The sequence below is a fragment of the Dipteris shenzhenensis genome, chromosome 5 (assembly GCF_047967505.1).
Source record: "Dipteris shenzhenensis isolate YYH24624 ecotype China chromosome 5, Dip_SZ_1.0, whole genome shotgun sequence".
NCBI classification, from domain to species: Eukaryota; Viridiplantae; Streptophyta; class Polypodiopsida; order Gleicheniales; family Dipteridaceae; genus Dipteris; species Dipteris shenzhenensis.
The window spans coordinates 9,998,174-10,023,723 of NC_141600.1; the positions used below are offsets into that span (position 1 = coordinate 9,998,174).

Below are 25,550 nucleotides of genomic sequence, written 5' to 3' on the forward strand. Positions count from 1 at the left end.
ACAACAGTTGCATGCTCTCCAGAGATCCCCAGCCCACAGGATCTGCAATTTTCTAAAAGTGAGTGACTATACCATTAAACATGTCAACATAAAACATGGTTGTCAAGCAACTATGTACCGTGCACCTGCGCTCCTGTCGTCTCCTCATGTCGAATGGAAGTTTAAGGTTGGTCGGAATGAATGTTATCCTTCGAATAAACATTGTATCACCAGCATTGGTACCAATAATGATTTCAGCTTCTAACACTTTTGTGTGAAACTCTTTCGATAACCTAACCCGTCTACGACGGGCTAGCGACCCGCTCTGCTGGGTCTTAAGATGCTAAAATGTCTGAATCCAGCAACATATTCTAACCAAAAAAAATATCTATGACATAGTACTTCAAAATATTACATCCAAAAGTGAAACCAGAGAACTCATTGATATGTCCAAATACACATTTGCATACAAAAATCATAACTGAACATACAAAATCTACAGTAGACACACAAACATCCCTAAAGGGAAAAGTCTGTGGCCATGCACTATAGGGAAAAGCCTGTGCCGGCCATGTACTCCACATCCGCCACGTCCAAAATAAACTTCTCTATGACATAGTACTTCAAAAAATATCACATCCAAAAGTGCAGTCACATGTCTGAACATGCAATAGCTACATCAAAGAACTGATTGATATATCCAAATACACAACCGCAAAATAAAGTCATAATTGAACATACAAAATCTACAATACACACACAAACATCCCTAAGGGAAAAGTCTGCGGCCATGTACTGTAGGGAAAAGCCTGCGACGGCCACTCATTGTACGTCCACCACGTCTGCCGCGTCCACTGCGGCTACGAACATACAACGGAGTACCAACAATCGTATCTGGACCAGCATCACATAGAAAGATAATTTAGGAACTATAATTATTGAGCCATAAAAGTTTTATATATGTATGTTGGTAAAACCCAACTCATTCTTTAGAGTACTTACTCAGACGCAAAGGGCTGTCAACAACGCTGAGAAAGGTATACGTGTAGTCCCCATTTTGCCCTCGATAGAAAATTCGTGTCTGCACACATTCATAGTATCCCAGCCAGCGAACAGTGATGGTCTGTGGTCCATCACCCCTATGAAGCCGGCAAGCCAGGACAGCGTAATATCCCAAATGGACTCGTCCATCCAAAGGATTGTGGACGTGGAGATTCATTAGAAACCTTGAATCAAGAATACTCCTAAAAGACAAACAATAGCATGTTTTCCCACTCAAATATAATCCAAAAAAACTTTTGCTTAAGACCTATAATCTGCATTCATCCAAGGCTTCTAGCTATACCAAGCGTTGAGCATATGCATCCTCCTATCCTTCTTTTCTTGCAACAGCAGTGCAAAGACTATGTATCTCCAATTCAATGGGCAAAATGGCTTCTATTCCATACACTAGTTGGAATGGTGTGAACCCAATAGCTAGCTTGTGTGTGGTTCTGTAAGCCCATAAAACTTCTGCCAAGTGCCTATCCCAATGCCTTTTCTAGGTGTCTACAAGCTTTCCCATTGAATTGCACAACAATCCATTTGTTTTCTCAGCCAAGCCATTACATGGGATAGTATGGTGTGGACATGCTATGACTTATCCTCAGCTTATGCACCACATCTTCAATTAGTTCATTTCTAAAAGAGGTTCCTCCATCAGTGAGAATTTCCAAAGGACAACCAAAGCATGAACAAATTTGATCATAGAGAAATTTTGCAACTGTGCTTGCCTTGCTATTGACTGTGGCCTTGGCCTCTGCCCATCGAGTCACATAATCTATGGCCACCAATAAAGAATGCTTGCCCTAAGATGAGCGAGGGAGTGGTCCCACAAAGCCCAACCCCCACCTCTCAAATGGTCCATATGCTGGAATAGGCTTCAAGGGCCCAAGAATCAATTGTCGCCTTCCAAACTTTTGGCATACTTTACAACTTCGACACCATTCGTATACATCCTTATGGAGGCATGGCCAAAAGTAACCTGCATTAAGAATTCTCCTAGCTGTGCTCACTGAAGCAAAATGACCGGAGCATTCATGACACATTTCTAGGATTCTCCTAGTCTCCATGGGATGGACCACCCGACAGAGCACCTTGTCTTTTCCCAATTTATAAAGAATGTCATCAACAATAGTATAGGGACAAGCCTTTCTTACCAATCTCTGCTTTTGTTGTGGAGTTAAACCTCAAAGAAACATGCCTTCTTCCACATATTGTTGAACATCTTGCAGTTCTGGCCATCTAGTGTCTACCAAAGAAACCACCCCTCGGTCTTGTACTACAATGGCTTGAGTAGCTAACTCTTTTGCCCTTTGATTTTCTTTTTTGTTTATATGAACAAACTTGCAAGAATAAAATTGATTACATAGTGCCATAGCCTTTTGATTAAGCTCCTTCAAATGAGGACTTCTTGTCCTGTAATGCCCTTGCATTTGCTTTATAATAAGCTGAGAATCTCCTCTTACTTCCAATTCTTTAACTTGACTTCGAAGACAACCCTCCAAACCAAGAATCAAAGCATTATACTCAGCTGCATTGTTAGTTGTGATACCTGGAAGCTCTTGTCCTCTTGCCCACACCTCTTGACCTTTAGAATTCATTAAGACTATTACCCCGACTCCTTGTTGGTGTGAAGGACTAAAAGCCCCATCAAAATACAAAACAAGAGCTATTGGTGGTGTATCCCTTTCATCTTTAATGTTCTCCTTACATTTCTTTTCTTCTCCTAGGTCCTCCCGTCCTGTGAGCAAATCTGCCAAAGTGGACCTAGTGGTATTTTTAGTGTGACAAAAGAGAAAGAGAACTCTTGAAGCTCTGACAACCATTTGGCAAATCGCCCCCCAGGATTAGGCTTGCGAACTAGATATGCTAGTATAGACTGAGAGGTAAGGAAGAAAAATGATTGAGGTAATAAATAGGAGCGAAACTTTCTAACTGAAAACACCAAAGAGAGAGCTTGTTGCTCCATTTCTTCATACCTTGTTTCCACCTCTATAAGTTGTCGACTAGCATAATAGATGGGTTGCATTCTACCTGCCTCACCTTTTTGTAGCAATACAGCACCAACTGAATGCAAAGATACACTTGGATTTACATAAAAGTCTTGAGACCAATCAGGGGCCTTCAATATTAGGCCCTTACTCATGGCCTCCTTAAGTTGCTGAAAAGACTCTTGTTGCTCCACACCCCATTGGAAAGAAACTCCTTTTCTTGTCAACAAATTCATGGGATGCACTATCTCTGTGAAATCATCACAAAAGCATTGATAATCCTTGCTCTTTCCTAGAATTCTATGAACACCAGTGACACTCTCAGGACTTGGCAATGCCATGATTGCTTGAACCTTGTCAAAATCCATTTGCAGGCCTTCTTTAGACACAATATGCCCCAACAAGACTTAGTGCCTCAGCTTGGATCGCCTTAAGCATTGCACAACTGGCTTGCAATATTGTGCTCCACAAAAGAGACTAGTCGAACCTGTGAATAGCTTGTTGCAAAGAGACATGGAAAATCATCTAACATATCCAAGTACTGGAGCTTCTCACTACCTGATAGAGAATCACCAAGAAGCTCTTCATTGCGTTGGCATCATTCAGTGTGCTCCCCATCCTCCACATGAAGTGTCTCTACAGGATCTTATTGTACCACCCCCTTGTTCCCTCCTGACTCATCCTGATCAGCACCAAAACAAAGACCAAAGGCTACTCCTTCCACTTCACCCTCTGAACTGAACTCCTCGAAGCTACACCATGTCTCTTCTTCTTCATCGGTTAAGTCAGAGCTCAAACTCTCTGATGTTGAAGACTCTTCCATGACAACTTCCTTTTTGTGGCTTCTGATGTTGTAGCGCACCTTCTTATCATTTCCCTGCAAAATCAATTCTCTAGTATTCCACTTTTGAACACCCTTCACCTTGCATAGACAAGGCCTTCCCAAAATCAATGGATAGGCACATGCATCTGGCTTGGTAGGGATCACCTGAAAAGTAGTCGGCACAGAAATTCCACATACAAGGTCTTTACCCTAGTGTTGTCAGCCAATTTGATGCGATAAGGAGAGGTAGTACTATAGTATTTTAAATCAGCATCTATCATGGTCTTCTCGCTCATGACATTAATTGATGCATCTCCATCAATGTACACATTAGAAATCACTTGACCATCAATGATCACATCAACCACAGGTACATCATCACCAACATCTATATCTACCTTTTGAACAACAAGAATGGCACTTTTCTTCTTTTTCTTCTTTGACACTCTTGTGCTTGCTAGCTTTCCCCATTCTTTCCGTAGTTTTGGAGACAAAGCAAGTAATTGACCAAAGGTGATATGAGCTTCCTTTTCTTTAAGGTCAGACAAGTCATAGCTTCCAAAGCCTTGTCCTGAAGGAAAGTCTGACTGGCTAATTCTCCTTCTAGATGCCCTCTTTTTCTTAATATGGCATTCCTCTTCTTGATGTTTCTCATCTACTTCTTCCTTGCTTTCTTCTTCTTCTTTTGCTTTACCACGCCCCCGTTTAGCCATCATTACCTCTCTTTCCTCATCCCCTGAAGAAGCTTCTAACAAGGATACTTGTTTTTCTTCTTTCTTTCTCAATCTAGGACACTTAGAGCAATAGTGACATTTTTCATTACATTCATAGCAAGTGACCCCACTCTTATCTCGAGGCCTATCCTCACTCTTTGGTGCTCTAGGTTGTCGTGTATTAACCAAATGCAATTTCAAATAAGCAAACTCTACCATCAATTGGGAGATATCATGATCTAACTTAGAGGACTTTGGTACCCGAGAAGTGCCCACTACCTCCACGTTAGGAGTTGAAGCTGTTGAAGACATAAAAGAGGATTCGATCTTTAGAGAAGCTTCTTTCTTAGTTGCAATGCGAAGTGCCTCCATGTATGTTGTTGGATCTTTATTCATTACTCTTGAGCAAAGATGAGGCTCCAAATCCATAACAAATTTGCTCATCTTTAAGTGCTCCATCCTTGAGAGACTTTAAGGGGCCGATGACGCAGATGCCATAGCTCGCAAAGCTACCCTTTCATACTTTGTCCATAAAGTTTCATATCAGATTGCCAATGCAGAGACCCCATCTCACCCTCTCCTTGATAGAACCGGTCCAATTGCAACATCAAAGCATTTGGTGACTCCACTACTCCAAATCTCTGCTTCATTGCTACCACCACTTGGTCTCAGTCCTCCTTGGTAGAGTCCGGCAAGGCCTCATGCCAACTCAAGTCTACACCTTCAAGAAAATCAGGCAAAATCTTTGCCTGATCCTTCATGGACCATCCACAAAGCTAGCATCCTCGAACAAAATCCCAAAGATAAGACTCCGGGTCTTCCCCTTGGATCCCTCAAAATAGTGGAATCTTCACCATGATGAAACACAAAAAGGAAACACCAAGATCCAACTAATATCCCAAACAAGATCCAAACAAGATCCCACAGAGCCTTAGGATACCAAGACCAACTTATTATGCATAACCACTTGTCAAAAACCCTCCACAATGTGATCCTCAACAAAATCTTCCAAAATAAGTGACCAACTAGCACCATGAAAACATTGTGCATACATGCATTCAAGAATCACCCTTCTCACAATCGGAAGTGCACATAACAGCTTCAAGATATTGTACTCTTCATCATTTGCATAGCAAAAGAAGTTGAAAGCATTGAGAATTACCGCTCCATTGTTATAGTCAAAAACTACCCAAAGACTAGAACATGAGCGCAAACTTCTAGAGCAATAAATGGTGGATGTCACTAAGGATGATGAAACACAAGCCTTGAGTGCACGAGAATTAAAAAAAATTGAAGAAGATGAAGGTCGATCCACTGTAGTTATGCTAGAAGCTCTTGCTAGCAAACCACGACGTGAAATGCAAAAGGCTAGTACTGCAAGAGCCACGGTTCCAAGTATTAGAAAAAGGAATCGTCCCACTGTAAAGAAAGATCATGTGGATGGAAAATGGTTAAAAGAAGAGAAAGATGAAGAAGACTTAGAACTCAAAGCTGAAGATGATCAGGATGAACTCACATCAATCAAAAATCTCAATCTATGTCTTAATGAAGTAGTAACAGATGATGACGTGGGATATATCTAGGGTCAAAGAATGTGGCTTGTGAATGCCAGAGATCTAGAAGCTGCATCTGCCTTTACTAATAGCCAAAACCTTGATATATCCTATGCACTGCAAATATACGAGGCTTTGAGAGATGGAAAGAATGTGGCAAGCAACGTGGTCCCTACGTCCAATAATGTTTTGTCCAATCAAAAATAGCTTTTTGGATCAAATTACATTTACAGGGCCTACACATTTCGAGGAAAACTTCACTCAATACCCTCGGGGGGGTCACTCATCATATGTAACCCTATCACGTGAGTTCAACAAAAGGATATTTTTTATTTCTAAAATTTACAGAAATAAATATACATAAGGGACTATTTAAAATAGTTTTGTGACAATATATATTTTATACAAATATTTAAATTAATTTAATTCAGTGCTGTTATGTCAGAGAATGGACAGCAACCAAAGGTCGGTCCCACAGCAGTGAGTGGATGGTAAAAGACCTCAATTTTCTCCAACAATTACCAAGTACTTGAATAGACAAACTAATCTAGATTCTGGATACAGACACAGCAGAACACTACAGCCAGAATGCTTCTCAATAGAGCTAAACAGTGTGTGCTGAAGGTACAATCGCACACTGCCAGAGGAGAACAGCCTAGGTGCCAAGAAGTCTGGAAAACCTCTTATACTCCATTATGGAGTTCATCCGACAGGGGTCGGCGAGGACGGCTATTGTGGGAGTGAGAGCCTTATCCGAGTGAACAGGCTTGTCGACAAGAATCGGGTTCATACCTTATATGTCATTGGGAGGTTCGATCGGTATGGAGAATCCACCATGCATGACACAAATTGTGTTGTTTTTGGTGGAGAGTCAGGGCACTGTCAGAGACTCATTTGTACGTAGAAGCTGTGTCGGATCCCAAAGTAGTGGTTGGATCGGACGCTCATTATTTTCTTTTGCATGAAGCGGATCGAAATCAGATGTCATAGTCGGATGATCGTAATCGAGCTATGTTGTCAGAGCAAACTTGGAAAGACTCAAGGGATGTGAGTCAAACTGTAGGATTCATGTTGCACATGTCGAGCAAATTGGAGTCGGCGAATTGGAGTCGGAGTCATTTATCCACTCACACGCGCTCGTCAGATTGGGGTCGGAGTTAGAAACACTGGTCAGACTTGGATCGTACTCGGAGTGCTCAGTCATGTGGGCATAAAGTAGCCACCCTAGGATGTGGACTACATGATGTGGAGATGTGGATCAAGAATATCCACAAGGAGAGATGTGGATCAAAGGATCCCACAAGTGTTGACTATTCCAAGGGAACTCTCTATATAAGAGGCCTATCATGTATAGTTGAATAAGAGAAATGCACAAACACTCAATCCGATCCGTGTCTACCGCGCGTGCCATGATGTCTTGGCAGCTCTGCCCCCCCTCCCCCCCGGCGCTCTGCTCCCCTGTAGTCTACTTGCGAGCAAGCTGCCTCAGTGCCTCACTCCTCTCCCGTGCCAAACTCCAAGCCCTCTACTTTTCAACATGTGGCAAGCCTCTCAGCCACCGCCTTGATGACATGTTGCATTTACTCCCCTTGACATCGCTCATCACCGCAGCCCTTGCTGACGATGCCATGTGGGCCATTCGCCACTTCCATGTAGACTTGTTAGATGCCACGTAGCTCGCCACATGGTGTTTGTTTATGCCCCTAACTATGCTCTGACAATGGCAGCGTTCACTATTTTGCACCACCTCATCGTACCTTTGTCTATTACGTGCCATGTGGCGCTTTTGCTCTCCATCCTTCCCTTGAGCTCTCCTCTCTCCCTGAACCTCCTCCTCCACTTCCGAAGCTCTGGAATGCATCCCTCCCACCACGTGGCCATCTCTCCCTCCACTCCCCAAACCTCTCCTTCCCTCATCCTAGCTGCCTCCACTCCCTTCGAACCTATGCGATGCCTCCACTCCCTCCGAACCTCTAGAATGCCTCCATCGGACCTCCATGCACCTCCCTTCTCTCACGTATGGGATTAGTCCAGTAAAGAATATAAAAAGAGGGAAAACATATTTATTTCAAAGCTAAAAGTTTAAGAGTAAATAACCCAAAAAAAACTATTAAATAAGGAGAAACCTTTCTAAAGCACCAACAAATTTTATAAATAAAGGAAGCCTACCCAATTTGACAAACCTCTCACAACTTCCCATCTCTCGACTCATCTTTAAAATAACGTAAATTTTAGGCCCCAAGCACACCTTTCTATCAAGGGCTCATACCCACGCTTCAATAAGTATTAAGCTACAAATCCAACAATGACTAGCTAACCCCTTTTTGTTATCAATATCCTCCAAGACTTCTAATTCAAGGCTCCTTTTACTGCACCTTATAAATTCATAAGCACAAGATTGAAGCTTAATAATACCTAGCAAACAAAACTCTAAAAACACTCATTATTTAAAGAGACAATAAGGAGGCATAAAACACTAAAAGCTAGAAATCTACTCAAAGAGCAGTTGACTCTAGTCAATAATAACTTACCAATAAAGCAGCTGCCTTTAGTGAAACAAAATATTTTAACCTACTTTTAGATCAATTAATGACAAACAAAGCAACTGACTCTAGCCAATAAGATCGTGAAAAACTACACTGTCAACCATTTACGACCTCTGAGTAGTAAAAATTGGCATAGTAATATGTAGATGAAATATGTTTCTGAAGCAATATAAAATGTTCACAATGGATATCATGTAAAAATTATCCGTCATTAACATAGTAAGCATGAAAGTTCATTGAATTTTGCAAAAATTCGTAGGGTGGAGCCTTCACACCCCATGACACACACTTTTTTCAGGCATACTAATTTGAAGTTAGTTAGTATCTTGGTATGTCTTTTCAATTTTGATCTTCACTTTTTGTGTGTGTGTGTGTGTGTGTGTGTGTTTTGCTCAATGGAGTTTAAAAAGGGGGGTAAATTCCATTTATCCAAACAAAGGCAGGGAAAATCATACTCTTGTAGCAGCAAACTAGGACACAAGTATGCCACCCAATTGATCCAACCATCTCCTTAAACCTTGCTTAATTGGGGAGAAAGAAACCAAACATATGTTGCCACCTAACGCTTTCGCCCACTTTTCTCGAAAATATCCATCCTTTTCCCTTTCAAAAAACCATCAATAACATAAAAGGCTATCATATAGATCATCGTTATAGCTCCAAATCAACCTTCAAACGTCATAATTTTTTGATTGGGGTAGGTTGCCCATTCATCAAAATGCAGCAAAAGGTCTCATCCGGGCAAGCTTTAAAGTAATGCATAAATCAGGTCATCACAGATCACCACCAATAATTATGAAGGTCTTTCCCAAGTTTCCTATTGTCCTAGGGGAGCATAAACCACCCATAGTGATAAGATTAGGTCCCAGTCTAAAAAATTTCACAGATTAGAGAAAAGACTAATATAGAGTAATGTCTTCTTCGGGGCACCCATATTCCTCTGTAGTCCATCTTATAGTGATAAAATCGTATGATGCCATAGTAATCGGAAGGAGAGAAAGTCGCCCATGACATATTTCCTATCATACAGACAAAGGCACACCGAAAGTTTGGCTACTAAGAACATGAGCGAGCTTGGACCTTAAGCAAAACCTATCTAGATCCTACCCAAAGCAGTAGAAGTAAAAATTTAGGATTGGTTGCTTCATCCAAGAGGTAGGTGCACCAAGTTCACATGGCAAAGTTCCACTCCCGATTATCCAAAACATTCAAAGAAACCTTTATCCATTCACAAAAAGGACCCGTTAGTATGAGAATCCCTTGTTGCACAAGACTACTGGCTTCAATGCCACTATATGGCTTTTATCCCCATCACCCCGAATGAGTTACAAAGGGAGAGGAACAAAATGAATTCCATTACTAAGGAAATCAAGTACTGCACAGTAACCAATCTTCATCTTCCAAGTTAGAAGTTCATAAGACATGTAATTATTCATGAAAGAATAAATATATAAACCACTTAGTGCTACCCCAATGGGGTCCGAGAAGTCACAATGCATGCGAAATCTTATATAGTAGGTCGGGGAGAGGAGCTTGCATGTTGGGGCTTCCTACAGTGGCCCGACATCCTTATCGTAACCTTTTAATTGCCTTATTCAGGGTAAATGTGTGGAAAGAGAGAGAGAGAGAGAGAGAGAGAGAGAGAGAGGCTGTGTGGGTGGTTATAATGGATATTATATATGCTAGCATGAGATCAATTATGCTTATGTATGAGAAAGGCACCAAGTTTTCCAAAGTATAGAAAAACATTCATAGAAGTTATGTGATTGTTATTCTATTGAAGCTTTTGTAGAGAACTACTAGTCACCCTATTTGCCTTTCGAGGGGTGGATTAATGGATGCTCGTAATGAATGAATGGCATCACACATTAAATGTCAAGAGAGCTAAAGTTGCTAGTCAGATTTGTCATGATTTGCTTATCCACAAATCGTATCAAACAATTATCTTGAAAAGGAATGTAATCAAATACTCTTTAGTGCTTTGGTGGCAACTACCTTTTTTTCTTTATCCATGTAGAAGGATTGAAGCAATGCTAGTGCTCTTGAATGGAACCCACAACATGGTCTATCTCCATGTAAAAGGATTGAAGCAATGTGGGTGCTCTTGAATGGAACCAACACCATATGGAGAATTCATGGAATGCACATACGACTAGGTTTGAGGCAACTACTTTTTAGTGGTCACGATCATTTAGAGTTAGCATGGTCCTTGCGTTTTTGTGGTCAATCCACAAGGTCCCAAGTGTTGTTCTTCATTATCTAGCCATACTCCAACTGCATAGCCTCCATCCACCTATCATCACCTTGTGTCTCTTCAAGACACTTGGGTTCTTCAGCATGGATCACCTTTGTCATCAAAGCGTAGTTGACCAAGTGTTCCTGCGCCCTTCTTCGCTCCTCTAATCTCTTGGACTGACGGTGTTTGGATAGTTCCTCCTCAATGGCTGGAGGTTCTCTGCTGATTGAACCTATGTGGGTGAGCTTGAATGGAACCCGCACCATATTTCATAATGCATGGTACACACATACAACTAGGATTGAAGCAATGTGGGTGCTCTTGAATGGAACCCACACCATTTTTCATAATGCCATGCTAAACTAGAGCATATTTGTGGATGCAAGATATGTGATCAATAATGGTTATTTCACGAGCCTCGGGTTTATCTATATGTGTGAGCTAAAATGCTAAGCCTTAAGAGAGCTTGGAATTAAAAATTTTGTGTAAAAAAAGGCATGAAACCAAGATAGTAATTTTGGTGCTACGTGAGGATGTAGATGTTGTTGTGCACCTCCCCTGGCATTAAAATTTTGTAAAAATAGGCTCCAAAAAAGAAGAAGAGGAAGACAAAATTCATACGAATTTTGAGTTTTTTCACTAGGGAGACATAAAGGAGGTGGTTAAAACCAAGCAAGGGTGGGATGTATCACCATTGAGATCCTTTTGTGTGATAGCTTATGGAAGCTATGAAGCAGCAATAGCTTGCCAAGTAAGACCAACTGCTATCCTTATAGCACTCTTGGTGGAGAGGTATCATATGGAGTTGACATAGGAGGGAATAACGACATAATGAGTATAAAAAGCTTGAAGTGGATGAAAAGCTCCTAAACAAAGAGAGAGGAAGAACTCATACTCGATGTGAATATGAATTAAAGAAGTTTGAGTATATACGATAGGCAGCCTAAAGAGACGTTTGGGTTTTCTCACATCTCCTTGAGCCATGTGTCATGAATAGACGCCATTGATGTAAATTGATCTGAACGGTTGATGTTTGACAAAAGCTTTTCATGTGAGCTTTTCATGTTATACTTTTGAAAGCCCAAAAATGGCAAAAAAAAGGCTTTTGACACAAGCTTTTCAAGTCAGCTTGTGAAATCTCGTTATTACAAGCTAGACTAATAATTTATTGTTTAATGATACCATATTTTGACATTGTTTCTATTTTGAACGAATTGCAGACACATATGCTTGGTTCGTACAAGAACTTGGACGACGCTCGACTTCTCGACTTGGAATACAAATATGCTCATTCAGATTTAGGTAACATATTAGTCTCTTACATAGTCGCGATACTCAATCTCGGCACTAATATTCTCGACGATTCTAATCTTAGTGCACAGGAAAGGGCCCATTCCCTCGAATTATAACTCTTTGGGGAAGGAAGCGCACCACCTCCCTGCCCACACTAAGTGTGGTTATATAAATTATGTATACATATATATAAAAATATGTTTTCCATTTGATGTTTTTTTTTTTTTTTTGCATATTGTAAATTCTTCTTTTTCTGTTTCTGTGTCGAGGTGTTCGTAAGAAGGGAATGCTCAAGCACACATGTCACTTCGACGGACCTGCTATTGTCAACTTAGTTTATAGTCAGGTATTTCTCTTTTTTCAATTTCCAAAAAAAAAAAGGATACTTTACAACGAAGGAAATCTTTAATAGTTTTGCAAATTTCATAAAGAACAAACTTGCTACTTCAAGTTTGTTCTTGATTAATGTTGGATTATTTATAGAATACGTATACTTGCTTTTTTACAATATATGCACGACACCTACATTCAGAATAATGGTGACATACAGGATTATCGTTAATTTATAATCAACATATTATAGATTGCTCTCTTTCACCTTAGGTGGCCTACCGCACCCTAGTTTAAGACATAAAACCAAGTAAGGGTGGTTTGGGCGTAGGCCCTCGAGAGCATTCAAATCTCTTGGTTAGGGGAATGACCCAACACAATGTTTTTTGCACTACACCATGGTTTAGGAAAAGAGAGCCTAAGCTTAGCATCTAACCAATTAAAATTTGAAATTAGCCACTTGGATTGTAAGTGAATAGGCGCCCACCATGACTTTTTAGAATTATAGACCTTTTAGTTCCGATTTTTAGTTAGAATTTCAAATTTGTCCAAAACTAGTTGGGAGGATGGCCGTTGTCATACCATGTTTAGATGGGGTAGCGAGAGATATATGCCGCATTGACCACGTTTGATACCTCATATAGCTTCATGCCAGTGAATGTATATGATTGGTTGATGGATGCTTGGGCAAGGTGGCACTGGATAGGCTTCTCTACCGTTGGACATGTCGTGTTTCGAATCAACTTGCTACAAACCACTCCACGCCCCTTTGTAATCATGGCCACTATCCTCATCTGAGCCTGCAGTAAACTTTGCTTTCCTTTGGGCTACTCCCACCCCCTTCCTTTGTGTGTGTGTGTGTGTGAAAAAAAAAAAGCTTGCTTCTACAACCAAAGGCGGTGCAAGCAATCACGATCGTGATTGAGACAACGGGCAGATTGAAGGTAGGCTACGGTACGATGGGAGCTACTGCCGGTCACGTGCATGCCTCCATAGGGCCGTTTTCTTATCACGGTAAAAATAGGATTGAACCAAGTTCAATTGGCTGGCCGGACATGATGTTCTCTCACGTACGGAGCACTAGTCGCATGCACAAGGGAGCGACGGATTGAGGGACATGTGGAACGGTGCCCGTGCGAGTTATCCGTAAGTCGAGCAAAAGGAGCTCAAAAAAATAAAGCTCCAAAAAATAATTCTCTCTAGGCAAAAGAAAAAGGGGGAAAAAGCGAAATAGCCAAGCTCAGCCATCGCCATAGCCAGCCATTCAGTGCTTCCGCCATAGCCATTTCCTTCAAGCTTTTGCTTCCCCCTCCCCTCCTCTGCTTCCATTCTTCCTTTGAATGCCGCTCCCTTCTAGCCTTTCCATCCCTCCTCCCCTCCACCACCCTCTCTTTCGGCCTATTTATCCACCCGCCTGCTTTTCTCTTTGCTTGCGTCGTCGTAATTTGCTTCTCCTTCATTCGCTGGACGATTGCCTCTTTCGAAATTCGGTCTGCTTTCCAGCTCGAGTTTAGCAAAATTTGAACAAGATGAGCAACAATCCGCATTGAATTTCCCGCCTTGCTGGTAGATGCTTCTGTGCAGTGTGGAAGTTGATGCATTCGAATGGGAGACCGTCTCTTGCAGGCATCGCGTGTGGCGGAGACAAGTGGCCTCTTCAGCGCGCCTGCAACTGTCACGAACAGTGGGGGAACTTTCATTCGGGAACGGACTACCGAAACAAGTCTTGTTGAGAGTTTTGGTGCCGTCAACCAGCGGACTCGGTTCAGCGCTTTTGGATTAGTTGCGACCCCTAGCTCAAAACTGAGTGTTGTTGCGGCCTCAAATGGCAGCGATCATGCGAGGCTTAGTAGTCGGGAGACTAAGGCTATATCCAGCTTTGGCGACTCTGACAAGCTTAGCAGCACGAATAAAGATGTCTTTGATGACAAAGGGGCGTCATCAGTGGACAGGCTCCATCACTTGCCACAGCAGATAGGAAAGGAAGGCATTGTAAAACGCGAATCGCAACGATTCCAGGATCTGGAGTCAGATGGTGATGAGGAGGAGAGAAGCGGCACTCTGCGCAAACTAGCAAAGGAGATGTTTCTTGTAAAGAGTTCCAGCCAATTTGAAGTTGACTACTTGGGAGAAAGCACGAAAGGGGACTTGAACGTGAGAGGGGATGTTATTGACGCATTTGGTGAGTTGAAACCTTCGTTTTCTTATCAACGATCCACAATTCAAATTTCGAATTTGTATTGCTTATCCTTCTTCTAGTCAAAGCACCGTCCCCTCAGGTTCAAGCTATCACCATGCAGTCAGTAAGGAGAGCTGTGTCCAATATACTTGTTGTGCAGGATAATCGTCATTTTGGTGACTTTTCACACGTTTAAACTTGTTGGGTTAAGCAGCAAAGGCCTACGCAATCCAAGTGAGAGGCTTAGTAAAGCTAACATTTTCCATAAATCCGGGCGATTTTGTCAAGTTATTATCTATGGAAATGTTTTTTTCCACTCTTCCATCAACGTCTGTCCAAGGTTAACATGGTCCATTGTTCACTGGTTTCTTCTTTCCCTTTTCTGAAAAATTTGAGCTATGTGGCTGGGACACGACACTGATCGAGAGGGCTTATAGTGCACTCTTTGTTGTTTCTTAGACAATGAGGGTGCCCGTACACTTGATGGCACAATTGAAGAAGTGGCAAAAGCTGAAGCAAAGGGAGCAGAGATGTTGCTTGAGGAACTTCAAATTCCAGTAAGGCGATTAGTGTTCTGAAGGAACCGCAAGTTATTTGTGTTGCATTTCATCCATTCCTAACTTTCCACCGCAGGAAAACTGGTACATAGATGAGCAAGTTAGAAATATTGACTTACTTTGCCCCCCAATATCTGCAACATTCTAGCAGCAAGATTCCACATTTTGAAGATAGTGTAAAAGTCAGTCTGCAGTCATGTTTTGCTTCTAGGCATGATTACCCTGGAAGGCCTTGCTTGTAGAATAGTTCGGATTTAATATTTGAACAAGTCCTAGAATTGCTTTTCAATAGCATGTTTAGAAACGTCAGATTGACACTATATTTGTACTGGATTAACAGGGTTTACAAAGGGTAGGTTCGAAGTCAGTTAATTGCGTCATGTTCTGTACAGAATTGAATTTTGCACTACCATCGTTTTGGCTTTATAAGATCGATTTTTGACTTGAACATCCTTCCAAAATATGAACATGGCAAGTTATGGACTATACATCAAGTCCAGGTCAATAGTCTTGTCTAACGTAAAAAAGGCTCAAGCCGACTGCATGTCAAGTGGAGTAGTGCATAGGCCACTCTATGAACTCGCTTGCTCTTTGGATGCCAAAGTTCGAAATGGAGCCAAAAGTAAGCAAGTTTTATTAAAAAAGGGGACTTGGGGTTTTGTTTTTGGGTGTGGTGATTGGAATAGAACAACCAGCCAAAAGTATAATACAATGCTGGAGACAATTACCCATCTTGTGAGTGGGGCTCATCTGCTGACAAAGGCGATTCTCTCAGCCGTTGACATTGACCCTGAAAGTCTGGTTATTGTCAGGTTCGTATGACTATGGCATCTCCACCGACTTCATCAGTACCCAACAATGGGTGTAAACCATAGTACCAAGTTCATACACTCTCTCAATCATGCATATGCCACACACACACTTGAGCATCAAATTAGACAAAGGTCTTCATATTGAGTTCGCACTCCAGAGATGAAGGGCCAACTCTCTCACAAACATGAGCGTCCAATTAGACAAAGGTCTTTCATAATGAGTTTCCCTCAGCACTCCAGAGGTGAAGGGCAGACTCAGCTGTGACACGATCAAAGTGAAAATTTGAGTCCATAAATTTTTGGAAATTTGAAAAAAAAGTCCTTTCAACATACAAAGACAAGCATTTTACCAACAGAAGGCTGAAATGGACCATTTATAAGTACTGTTAGAGTCTTGCAAACGTTAGCACACAGTACCCATTTATGTGCAAAAACAGGCCTTGTGTGCAAATCTGATTTGTTGTGCATTTTTTGTTGTAGACTGTTTTAAATGTAGGGGCAAAGTCTATAACCTCTTTTAAAGGTGCCGATTCCTATTTATTTGTTATTTGTTATTTCTGAATATGTCCAGGCACGTTATCCTCATGGAGTTGCTGAGAGAGGAATTTTCTGCACCAGAACTTTGAATCTGAGATCGATCACAACTATTGGTTATGACATGGATTATACTTTGATTCATTATAATGTAAATGTAAGTATCGAGGTTGGAGGATAAACTTTATGCAGTATTGATTCTATTTGAGAGCATCATCGTTGTCAATGATCTTTGCTGCTTTGTTTATTAAACCAATCGCAGGGAAGAGAAAGATGTTGAACTTGGTCTTGCTGCCTCTGATGCTTTGACTTGTTGCAAGTTGTGAGATCAGGCTTGGGAGGGGAGGGCTTACGAATATGGGATGGATAATCTCAGGAGCATGGGCTATGCAGTTGAAGGCCTCTGTTTTGATCCCGAATTGGTAATTGTCAACACATTTTTAAAAATGAATGTGAAGGTCAAGCAGCCAAGCTTGTGTTAGTCGCAGAAATTTCAATTGCCAAAGTAGTCTGGCTTGTAAGATATTTATTTGTAAGGACTGCATGCTCTGTACTAAACTTTAGCTTTCTTAACTGTGTTTTGTGCTGAACTTGGGACATGACGAGTAAAGTGCCCTGTAGGTCATCAGAGGCCTTATCATGGACAAGGAAAATGGAAATCTTGTCAAGGCTGACCGCTTTGGCTATGTCAAAAGAGCTATGCATGGCACAAAAATGCTTTCAAACCGCGCCATCAGGTTAGTAATAAGTGGAAGACCTATGCACTGAAGTCTCAGGAGCTGAATTTTGCTGGAGAGGTGTGATCAGCAAAGGGATAATCGCTTGGTTGCAGTGAAATGTATGGACGAGAGCTGGTTGATTTGAGAAATGAGAGCCGTTGGGAATTTCTGAACACACTGTTTTCTATTTCAGAAGCAGTTATGTACATGCAGGTATTTTCAAGAGACTTACTCAATGCTATAAATAGATGCTACATGACTCTGCAGGCCATAGCCTGTTACACACACAGCTTTTTTTAAAATATCATGAATATGCTTTCCTTGGGCTGTTCTGCCCATTGTTTCGATCTTGTTGATTTGCATAATGATTTTGATTACGATAATGATTGCATTAATGACTATAGCCTGTGCTTCTGTAATTGCCTGCATTGTTTTACTAGCCTTCTTGATCATGTTGCATCTTCATGCAATCTCTTTCATAGTGTCGACATTTGTAACGATTATTGCATCAAATATTTGAGAAATTATCTTCAGAGATCCATGCTTGAAATTTCACAAGGGTTTAGTCAATTGAGTCCGTGGTCCTAGACACGCTTGAAAGCCCATTAGTCATTTCACGGCCTAGCACAATTGGAAGTGTCATTACTCACATGCCATCGACCTCCACTTCTTTGCAACATCCAGACACTGTGCTTCAACTGCTCTGATGTGCTTCAGCTGGTCTGATCTCATCCACATTTCCAATCTTGGTGAGGGAGACTTCACTGCAGCACAATGTGCCATGGGCCTCTCTAATCGAGCTATATTCCGACACCAGGACCGACCTGGTCCCTCAAAGTGTGTGCTTGCTTCAACTATATAGTGCCTCTTGAACACGTGCAATGGCTATCTCTCTTGTTCAGCTCCTTTGTGCTATTCCTTTTCCCACCATTTGCAAAATCTGTAGTATTGATATTCACATTTGGGAAATGCAGATGGTTGAAAGACTTGATGAGGGTGCTCTTCCTCCGGAAATTGCTCCACTTGATTATTGTGGGCTCCACAAGGTTCAGAGTAATGGTTTTGGAGCTTTTTTTCATTGAGAAGAGTTTGAATGTTTGAAAAATGTGTTCCTGTAAGCAGCATCACTTTCTTTCTTTGTGCAGGTTGTTGCAAAAGCATTATTCAAAGCTCATGTTGAAGGGCAGTTAAAGGTAGTTTCCCATTTTTCCTGCTCTATCTTAGCCGAGTTAAGCGAGTTTATTCTTTACAAGATTTCTAGATTGTCCTGATCGCTTGGGACTGTTGTCTGTACTTGTGAGGCTAGAATGAAATTATCAATCAACCAGAACGATTTGTCGAACCTGACCCAGAGTTGCCCTTGGCACTTCTTGATCAGAAAGAAGTGAGCACTTTCTTTGTTATCCTAATCTTGATATTAAATCTTTGTTTATCTCAACGAGAGATTTTATGTTTCAACAACTCTACTTAATCAGCAATAAGAGTACCATTGCTGATACTCTAAAGGTTATGCTCTATCAAAATTTTATGCTAAGTCATGTATTTCTTCCAGTTTCAAATATCTGAAGTCACTTGTCTTTTGCATATTTCCCATCTTTTCAACAGGCAGGAAAGAGGCTGATTCTTATTACAAATTCAGATTATCACTATACAAACAAGATGATGCAACATGCTTTCAATCGATACCTTCCAGATGCAATGGATTGGCGGGCACTTTTTGACATGGTGAGTTGATTATTTTCATGACATACTCTATCGTATGCTTCTCAAGCTTAGACCATTCTTTTTTATCGTGTGTGTGTGTGTGTTTTTTTTGGATTATGTAGATAACGGTTGTGATTGCTGACGCTTGCAAAAGTGCCAGGTAAAACTTCATCCATTTAAGTACTAATGTTAGGGCACCTTAGTCAAGGAGTCCCCTGCTACTTGCCATAAACCATGCCTTAACTGGAGCCACAAAAACAGGAATGGAGCTGGAAGGTCGAAGCTTCTATGTAAAGCTAATAATCTTCGTATGAAGAATCTCCTTTATACGGTGGCTAAATGATCTCAAATCCAGAAGAAAGGTTGGTATCCTCACGAACAACTACCATTAAAGGCCACAACACAGACTCAAGAAAGATGAATCCTTGTTAACCATTCAGGTGCTTTGTAGGGGGCAGGGATAGTACTAAAAGAGAAGCCCCCATTTGTGAATTGAAGGCCTCTAAAGCTTAAAATACGAAGGGGTGCTCAATCTGTAACTGCTTGAACGTGAATAGCCAACTATGAGTTCAAATGGCCCATTTTTAGAGGTCATATTCTATCTAGGACAGTGCTCTGCTTAAGATCTTAGTGTAATGAAGGGGTAAAAAGGGCTACTTTTGTGGACCTAAAGGGCCACTTTAGGTGGGAAATGTGGGGGACTATATAAGTCCCCATCCACCACTCATTTGTACACTTCTAATGTGACATCTAATCCTATCTACTCTCATTCCTCCTCCCTTCTACTTGCTGCCTACACTCTCTCTCTCTCCTACTCCTTCTCCATCCCCCCCCCCCCCCCCTCAGTCTCTCTCCCTTCCGCTCTTCTATCCCCCTTTCTCTAATCTGTCCCCTACCCCTTTCTACATTGGTATTAGATCAATTGCTGCATGTCCATATCCTTCACTTAAGGGCCGTATGAGTCACTGACATATTTAATGCATAAATGGTACTTTCTTTCTTGAGCTCTCGGGCCAACTGCCTTGCTGAAATGATCTGCATTTTTGGGGCTGTCATTCCATGCAATACCACGGATCTACCACTTTGTGCAAAGTGATGCAGGATGCCCAAGCCAAGTAGAAGAAATATGCGGATGAATGCAGGAGATATTTGTTCTTCAACGAAGGAGATTATGTGCATTTATGTCTCCACAAAAATTGTTATGCTTCATTGAGGGGTAACACCAACACAAAGCTTGCTCATCGGTATTATGGCCTTTACAGGATTATCCAGAAGATTGGGGAGGTAGCATGTCAATTGCAACTATTGAGCACCTCCAAGATTCACAGTGTGTCTCTTGTGTCCTTATTGAAACCACACCTCCAAGATTCACAATGTGTCTCTTGTGTCCTTATTGAAACCATATGTAGGCCAGCATGTGCACATACTTCCAGAGCTGCCACCTATGGATGAGGAAGGTCATATCCTAAATGTTCCCAAGCGGATTGTGGGTTTCAGAGATCGAGTACTCTCTGAACAAGGTATACATTGAGTACCTCATAAGATGGAAAGGGCTTCCAGAGGATGAACAGTCATGGCAGCTAGAGAGTATTGTGTAGGAGTACCCCTATCCTTTACCAGGCTGATCAGCATCACTTTGATGTCCCAACCCCCTTGTGTAGCAGCAGGTACTTGTAATTTTGAGGCAAAATTCTATGGGAAGGGATGCCTGTAATGAAGGGGGTCAAAGGGGTACTTTAGTGGCCCTTTAGGTGGGAAATGTGGAGGGACTATTAAGTCCCCATCCACCACTCATTTGTACACTTTTGATGTGACATCTAATCCTATCTACTCTCCTCCTTCCTCCCTACTACGTGCTGCCTAGACCCTCTCTCTCTCTCTCTCTCTCTTTCCTCACTTCTTCCTCTCTCCTACCCCTTCTTTTTCCTTCTCCCCCCTTCATTCTCTCTCCCTTCACTCTTCTATCCCCCTTTCTCTAATCTGTCCCCCTACCCCCCTTTTCTACACTTAGGGACCAAGGCTGCCTTGAAATGTTGAAATTTTTGAAACACTCCCAAGTTCAAAATGAGTCTTTAAGAGGTGAGAGTAGCTTTGGCTGCTTGATGACTTGTTGTAATTGTAACATTCGGGGACTTGCTGTGCGGAAATAGATGGATGCAAAAAGAGAACTCAAGCATAAAAGACACAAGAGATCTTCCTCTATTGTATATTGCTTTATTTATGATGCTGGCATAAATGTCCTAATTACTGTCTGTACATGAGTGCCAAATCGACATGAAATTTTGAGCTGAGAAAATTGTAACATTTGGGGACTTGCTGTATGGAAATAGATGAATACCAAAGGGGAACTCAAGCATAGAAGATACAAGAGAGCTTCCTAACTATTGTACATTGCTTTATTTATGATGCTGGCTTGAATGCCCTAACTATAATCTGTACAAGAAACTCCCTTTATCTGAGACTGCGGGAGAATGAGGTTGCTTGCTGAAACAGACTGTCAAACCTCCACCATTTGCTCTCCAACATCTGCCTGCTTGCTGTGTTAAGTGCTGGAAGGAATAGTGAACTGTTGGGGGACTGAATCACGGCCGATCCTAGCCCTGGCGATCAGAACTGCTCTGCCATGGCCTGTAACTGTGGGGGCTAGGATTGGACCCTACGTTGCTCATACGAGACTCGTCCCTGGACTAGGGCTCACAAAGGTGTCACGACATACGACAAAATATATTGGGTCTGAATGTGTCACAATACACCCTAGTTCTGGGATGCATGTGACATTCCCTCCTGCTTAAATTTTGGATGGCGGTCAATGCTTGAATGAATCTACCAAGCGGATGTGATCATGATGACCACTAACTGTTGCTTGAAACTTGACTGTCCTTCCAAAGAAATGGGAATATTAGTCTGGCATTGGTACTGAGTTTGCACTGCTCCAAAAAGGTGATGTCCTCGTGAATTGCTGAGGACTGACTGGGCTGCTGATGCGAAGGTACTGAACATTGGAAGGCTAAGACTTGATACATGCTACCAACTGTTGGCATGGACCCTCCCCATTGTAGAAGAACCACCCACGTAGACTGCGGGTGATACTCCATCAACTGTTTGGGTGATTAACGAAGCCACTGAGACGAGGCAATCAAAACCAAATGCCCAAAAACTCCATAATACTCGAATGCACTCTTGGAAATTGAGGTATTGCTATATGGATGACTATTGTGAGACAAAGTTGAAATACACTTGCCTCCTTGGAGTGATAACTGCTGAGGGTAAAAGGTTTGTCACTCTCCTATAATCTGGAACTAGGTGCTATATATGTGGAGAATCCGTCCATGTGAGAATTGTAGGCCTGGCAAAGTCCAAAATAGAGCGGATCTCCTGAGCTGTCATGGGGAGAGCCTAGCTTGTGATGGCGTTACCTTTTCGGGGTGCAAGAAGGTGCCGTTTGCATCGATGATATAGCCCAAATACGGAAGCTCGATCATGCCAAATTCACTCTTCTTAGCAGCTAGGTAGACCCGATTGTCGCACATCACAATGTGCTGCTCTGCTGTTGTTGAAAAAATAAGTACATCATGCAGAGAGGTGAATAAACACACTCTTTTGTACTGAGCAGATACCCATGACATCATTTTGTTGAATGTTGGCGGTGCATTCTTGAGACCAAATAGCATAACCACGAACTTGTAATGAGCTTGCTCTGTCTTGAATGCTGTCTTTGGTATGTTAGCGTCGAAGCTATGGACCTAATGGTAGCCACTTCTGAGGTCTATCTTGGAAAAGTACTTTGCAACGTTTAGTCTCCAAAATGTACTCAATGCTGGGGGCATTGGGAGCTTATTGCGGACTGCGAGTTTATTGAGTGTCCTGTAGTCAAGGACAAGTGTGTTGACTTATTTGTTTTCTGTACGAAAGAAGGAAAGGGGTCGTATAGGGGCTCGACTAGCAGGCGGGACTGCAGAAGAGGTTGATGGGTGGATCCTGGAGGGCTCAGGGCGTCCCATGAGATCGCCATGGGTGCTTCTCTCTCTCTCTCTCTCTCTCTCTCGCTCTCTCTCTCTCACACACACACACACACACACACACACACACAATCCTCTCGCTCTTTTTGCGTTTATGCAATTAAATTTGTTTACCTTATTGAAAAAGACTTTTTCTGACTGTATCCTTGACTTAATTTAAATACCCTCTATCCACTTTAAACACCTCCTTATTTCCCTCTATCCCAATTTCCCCGTAAATTCTACCTAATTATTTCTTCCTAGTTTTTGCCTAAATTTTCCCTAACATTTCTCCTAAATTTCTTTTACCCCCCCCCCCCCCCCCCCCCCCCCCCCTTTTTTCCCCCGCTAATTTTCTTTATTTTCCTAATCTCCTAATCTCCCTAAATTTTTCACGTTTTTCCTTAAAATTTTCCTTTTATTTTAATTATTTCTTATCTTCAAATTTTCAGTTTCCTTTTCTCCTACATAGTTTTTCATACTAATTTCCTTTTAATTTATTCCTAGTTTTTTACCTTCTGCTTCCTTTTCTTATCTTCAAAATTTCCCCTAATTTACTCCTCGATTTTCCTTCCTTGTTTCCAATCCTTTTATTTTTCTATTTTTCCCTAACTTACTTCTAATTTTTTCCTAATATATCCTTTTTCCCATTTCTTTTATTTTTTATTCCCCTCCCCCCCATCTTCCCCTTCCCCCCTATTTTCCTCTAATTTTTTCCCTTTAACCTTTCCCCCCCCTCCCCCCCCTCCTTTTTTCTTTTTTCTCTCCTAAAATTTCCTATTGTTCTCAAAGTTTTCCTTGTACTCCCCCTCCCCCCCCTCCTTTTTTTTCTCCCTTTTTTCCTATTTTTTCTCCTATTGTTCCCCTTGGTTCCCCTAATTTTCTAATAAATTCTCCCTATTTTTTCTCTCATTTTTTTCTCCCCTAGTTTCTCTCTAAGCTTTTCCTATTTTTTCTCTATCCACTCCTACTTTATTCTCCCTTTTTAAATAAATTTCTCTCTAATTAACTACTGTTTTACTCAACTCCTTTTAATTTTACTCAAAATTTTCCTATTTTCTATTTTTCCGACACGCTCAACCTCTCTCCCTAACCAAATTGCTCTCCGTAAACACAACTACTTTACCTACCCCGCCCCACCCCCCTGCGGACTGTCTCGCTTCCTCGTTGTCCCATTCCCTCAAATTGTCCCGACTGCCTCACTTCCTCACCTATTTAAACCCCTACCTCCAACCCTTCCTCGCACCTCCAAAGCTCACCCGTCACCTTTGTTAGCCCCCACGCCAACTCAGTGCACCAATTGCGCCCATCCCTGCCACGCTACCTCTAGTTCCCCGACGCCGGCTTCTTCTATCGTGCCGTCTGCACCTTCTCTCCCCCCTTGTCTGAGCCCTTCTCGCTGTCTGCGCCTCCTACTCCACCAACTTGCCGAGTCCTACTCCACCAGCTTGCCTCCTACTCTTCCAGCCCACCAACCCGTGTGTGCTGTCATCTCTATGCTATGCTCCTCGCCTCTTGCCTCTTCTACTCTTTGCCAACACCTCCGTTTGCCCGCACGCCTACAAGTTATCCCTCCTTCCCTGCTCTGTGCATCTCGCTTCATCCTAATCCATCAAATGCTCCACTATTCAAGGCTCGTCAAAGCTATTGTTTGTCCCCATTGTAGCTCGACTAAAACTATTGATCATTCCCAACCTCTCCTTCCACATGGACTCCTAGGTAGTGATACTTTCTAGTCCCTGAAGCCCACGATTCCTTTCTTAAACCCCCCTCTTTCCCTTCAATTATGCTTGTTATTACATCATTATATCTCGTTATTACATTGCTTTTAAAAAAAACCCCCTCTTATACCTCACTAATACTATGTCTTGCTTGTATATACCTCCCCCTCTCTCATCCCCTATTACTATCATGTCTTACTAGAGGTTTTACTTTTTGTGCCTTCTATATTATTATGAATCACACTCCATTCCCTTATATACAATTAAAATTTAAGCAGCGCTTGGACTAGCCTAGCTTGTAAATTTTTTGTTTAACATGTATTTTTATGTATATAATACTTAGTTCATTCCCCTACCTCCCCCCCTCTCCCTCTTTTTTTTTTTGCATAAAGAAAAACTAAAACGTCATTGTTCAGTAATTTTTCTTCTCATACATTTTTTTAAAAAGAAAATTACTTCATTAAGTATGAATGAAAACTGCGAGAGCAAGCTCAAATGTGGGAGTACATCAAGCAATGCATGACGAAAAAAACAGCTCAAAATGAGCTAATAAAGAAACAAGGTGGAGGTTTAAAATGCCATCTCAACCCTGAAGGAGACTCAGAGAAGAAAGGAGATCCTCTCCAAACTTTGAAAAAAGTAACTCTCTTGGTAGTGGTTGCTCTGGAGGATCCCTGCATGCTCGCCCAAATGGCCATCAAAGTGTGTACTGTGTCAGTCCAAATACTGGCCATAGTCTGGGAAGGGTGAACCTGGATACCCTCCATTGCCTCTCTACACATGGCTCTCCAAATATGCCACGTTGTAATGCTAGCCAAAAT

The 25,550-nt window shown here is 41.8% G+C and overlaps 1 protein-coding gene across 3 annotated transcripts in view; it reads left to right on the top strand.

The window, feature by feature from the left end:
* Nucleotides 1-13,738: 13,738 nt before the first annotated feature.
* LOC147901604 (HAD-superfamily hydrolase, subfamily IG, 5'-nucleotidase) overlaps nt 13,739-25,550 on the top strand; it is a 41,572-nt gene continuing 29,760 nt past the window's right edge. For 2 of the 3 annotated variants that reach the window (XR_015541004.1, XM_087374748.1), the window contains exons 1-10: nt 13,739-14,687; nt 15,144-15,241; nt 16,625-16,744; nt 16,920-17,009; nt 17,209-17,324; nt 17,420-17,519; nt 18,281-18,352; nt 18,452-18,499; nt 18,613-18,690; nt 18,912-19,031. Coding sequence is in view for 2 of the 3 variants with exons in the window: in XM_087374748.1 (XP_087230874.1) it covers nt 14,111-14,687; nt 15,144-15,241; nt 16,625-16,744; nt 16,920-17,009; nt 17,209-17,324; nt 17,420-17,519; nt 18,281-18,352; nt 18,452-18,499; nt 18,613-18,690; nt 18,912-19,031 (1,419 nt within the window). In the remaining variant the exon portion in view is untranslated. The remainder of the gene's footprint in view (nt 14,688-15,143; nt 15,242-16,624; nt 16,745-16,919; nt 17,010-17,208; nt 17,325-17,419; nt 17,520-18,280; nt 18,353-18,451; nt 18,500-18,612; nt 18,691-18,911; nt 19,032-25,550) is intronic. The other variant, XM_087374749.1, reaches the window with a different exon arrangement.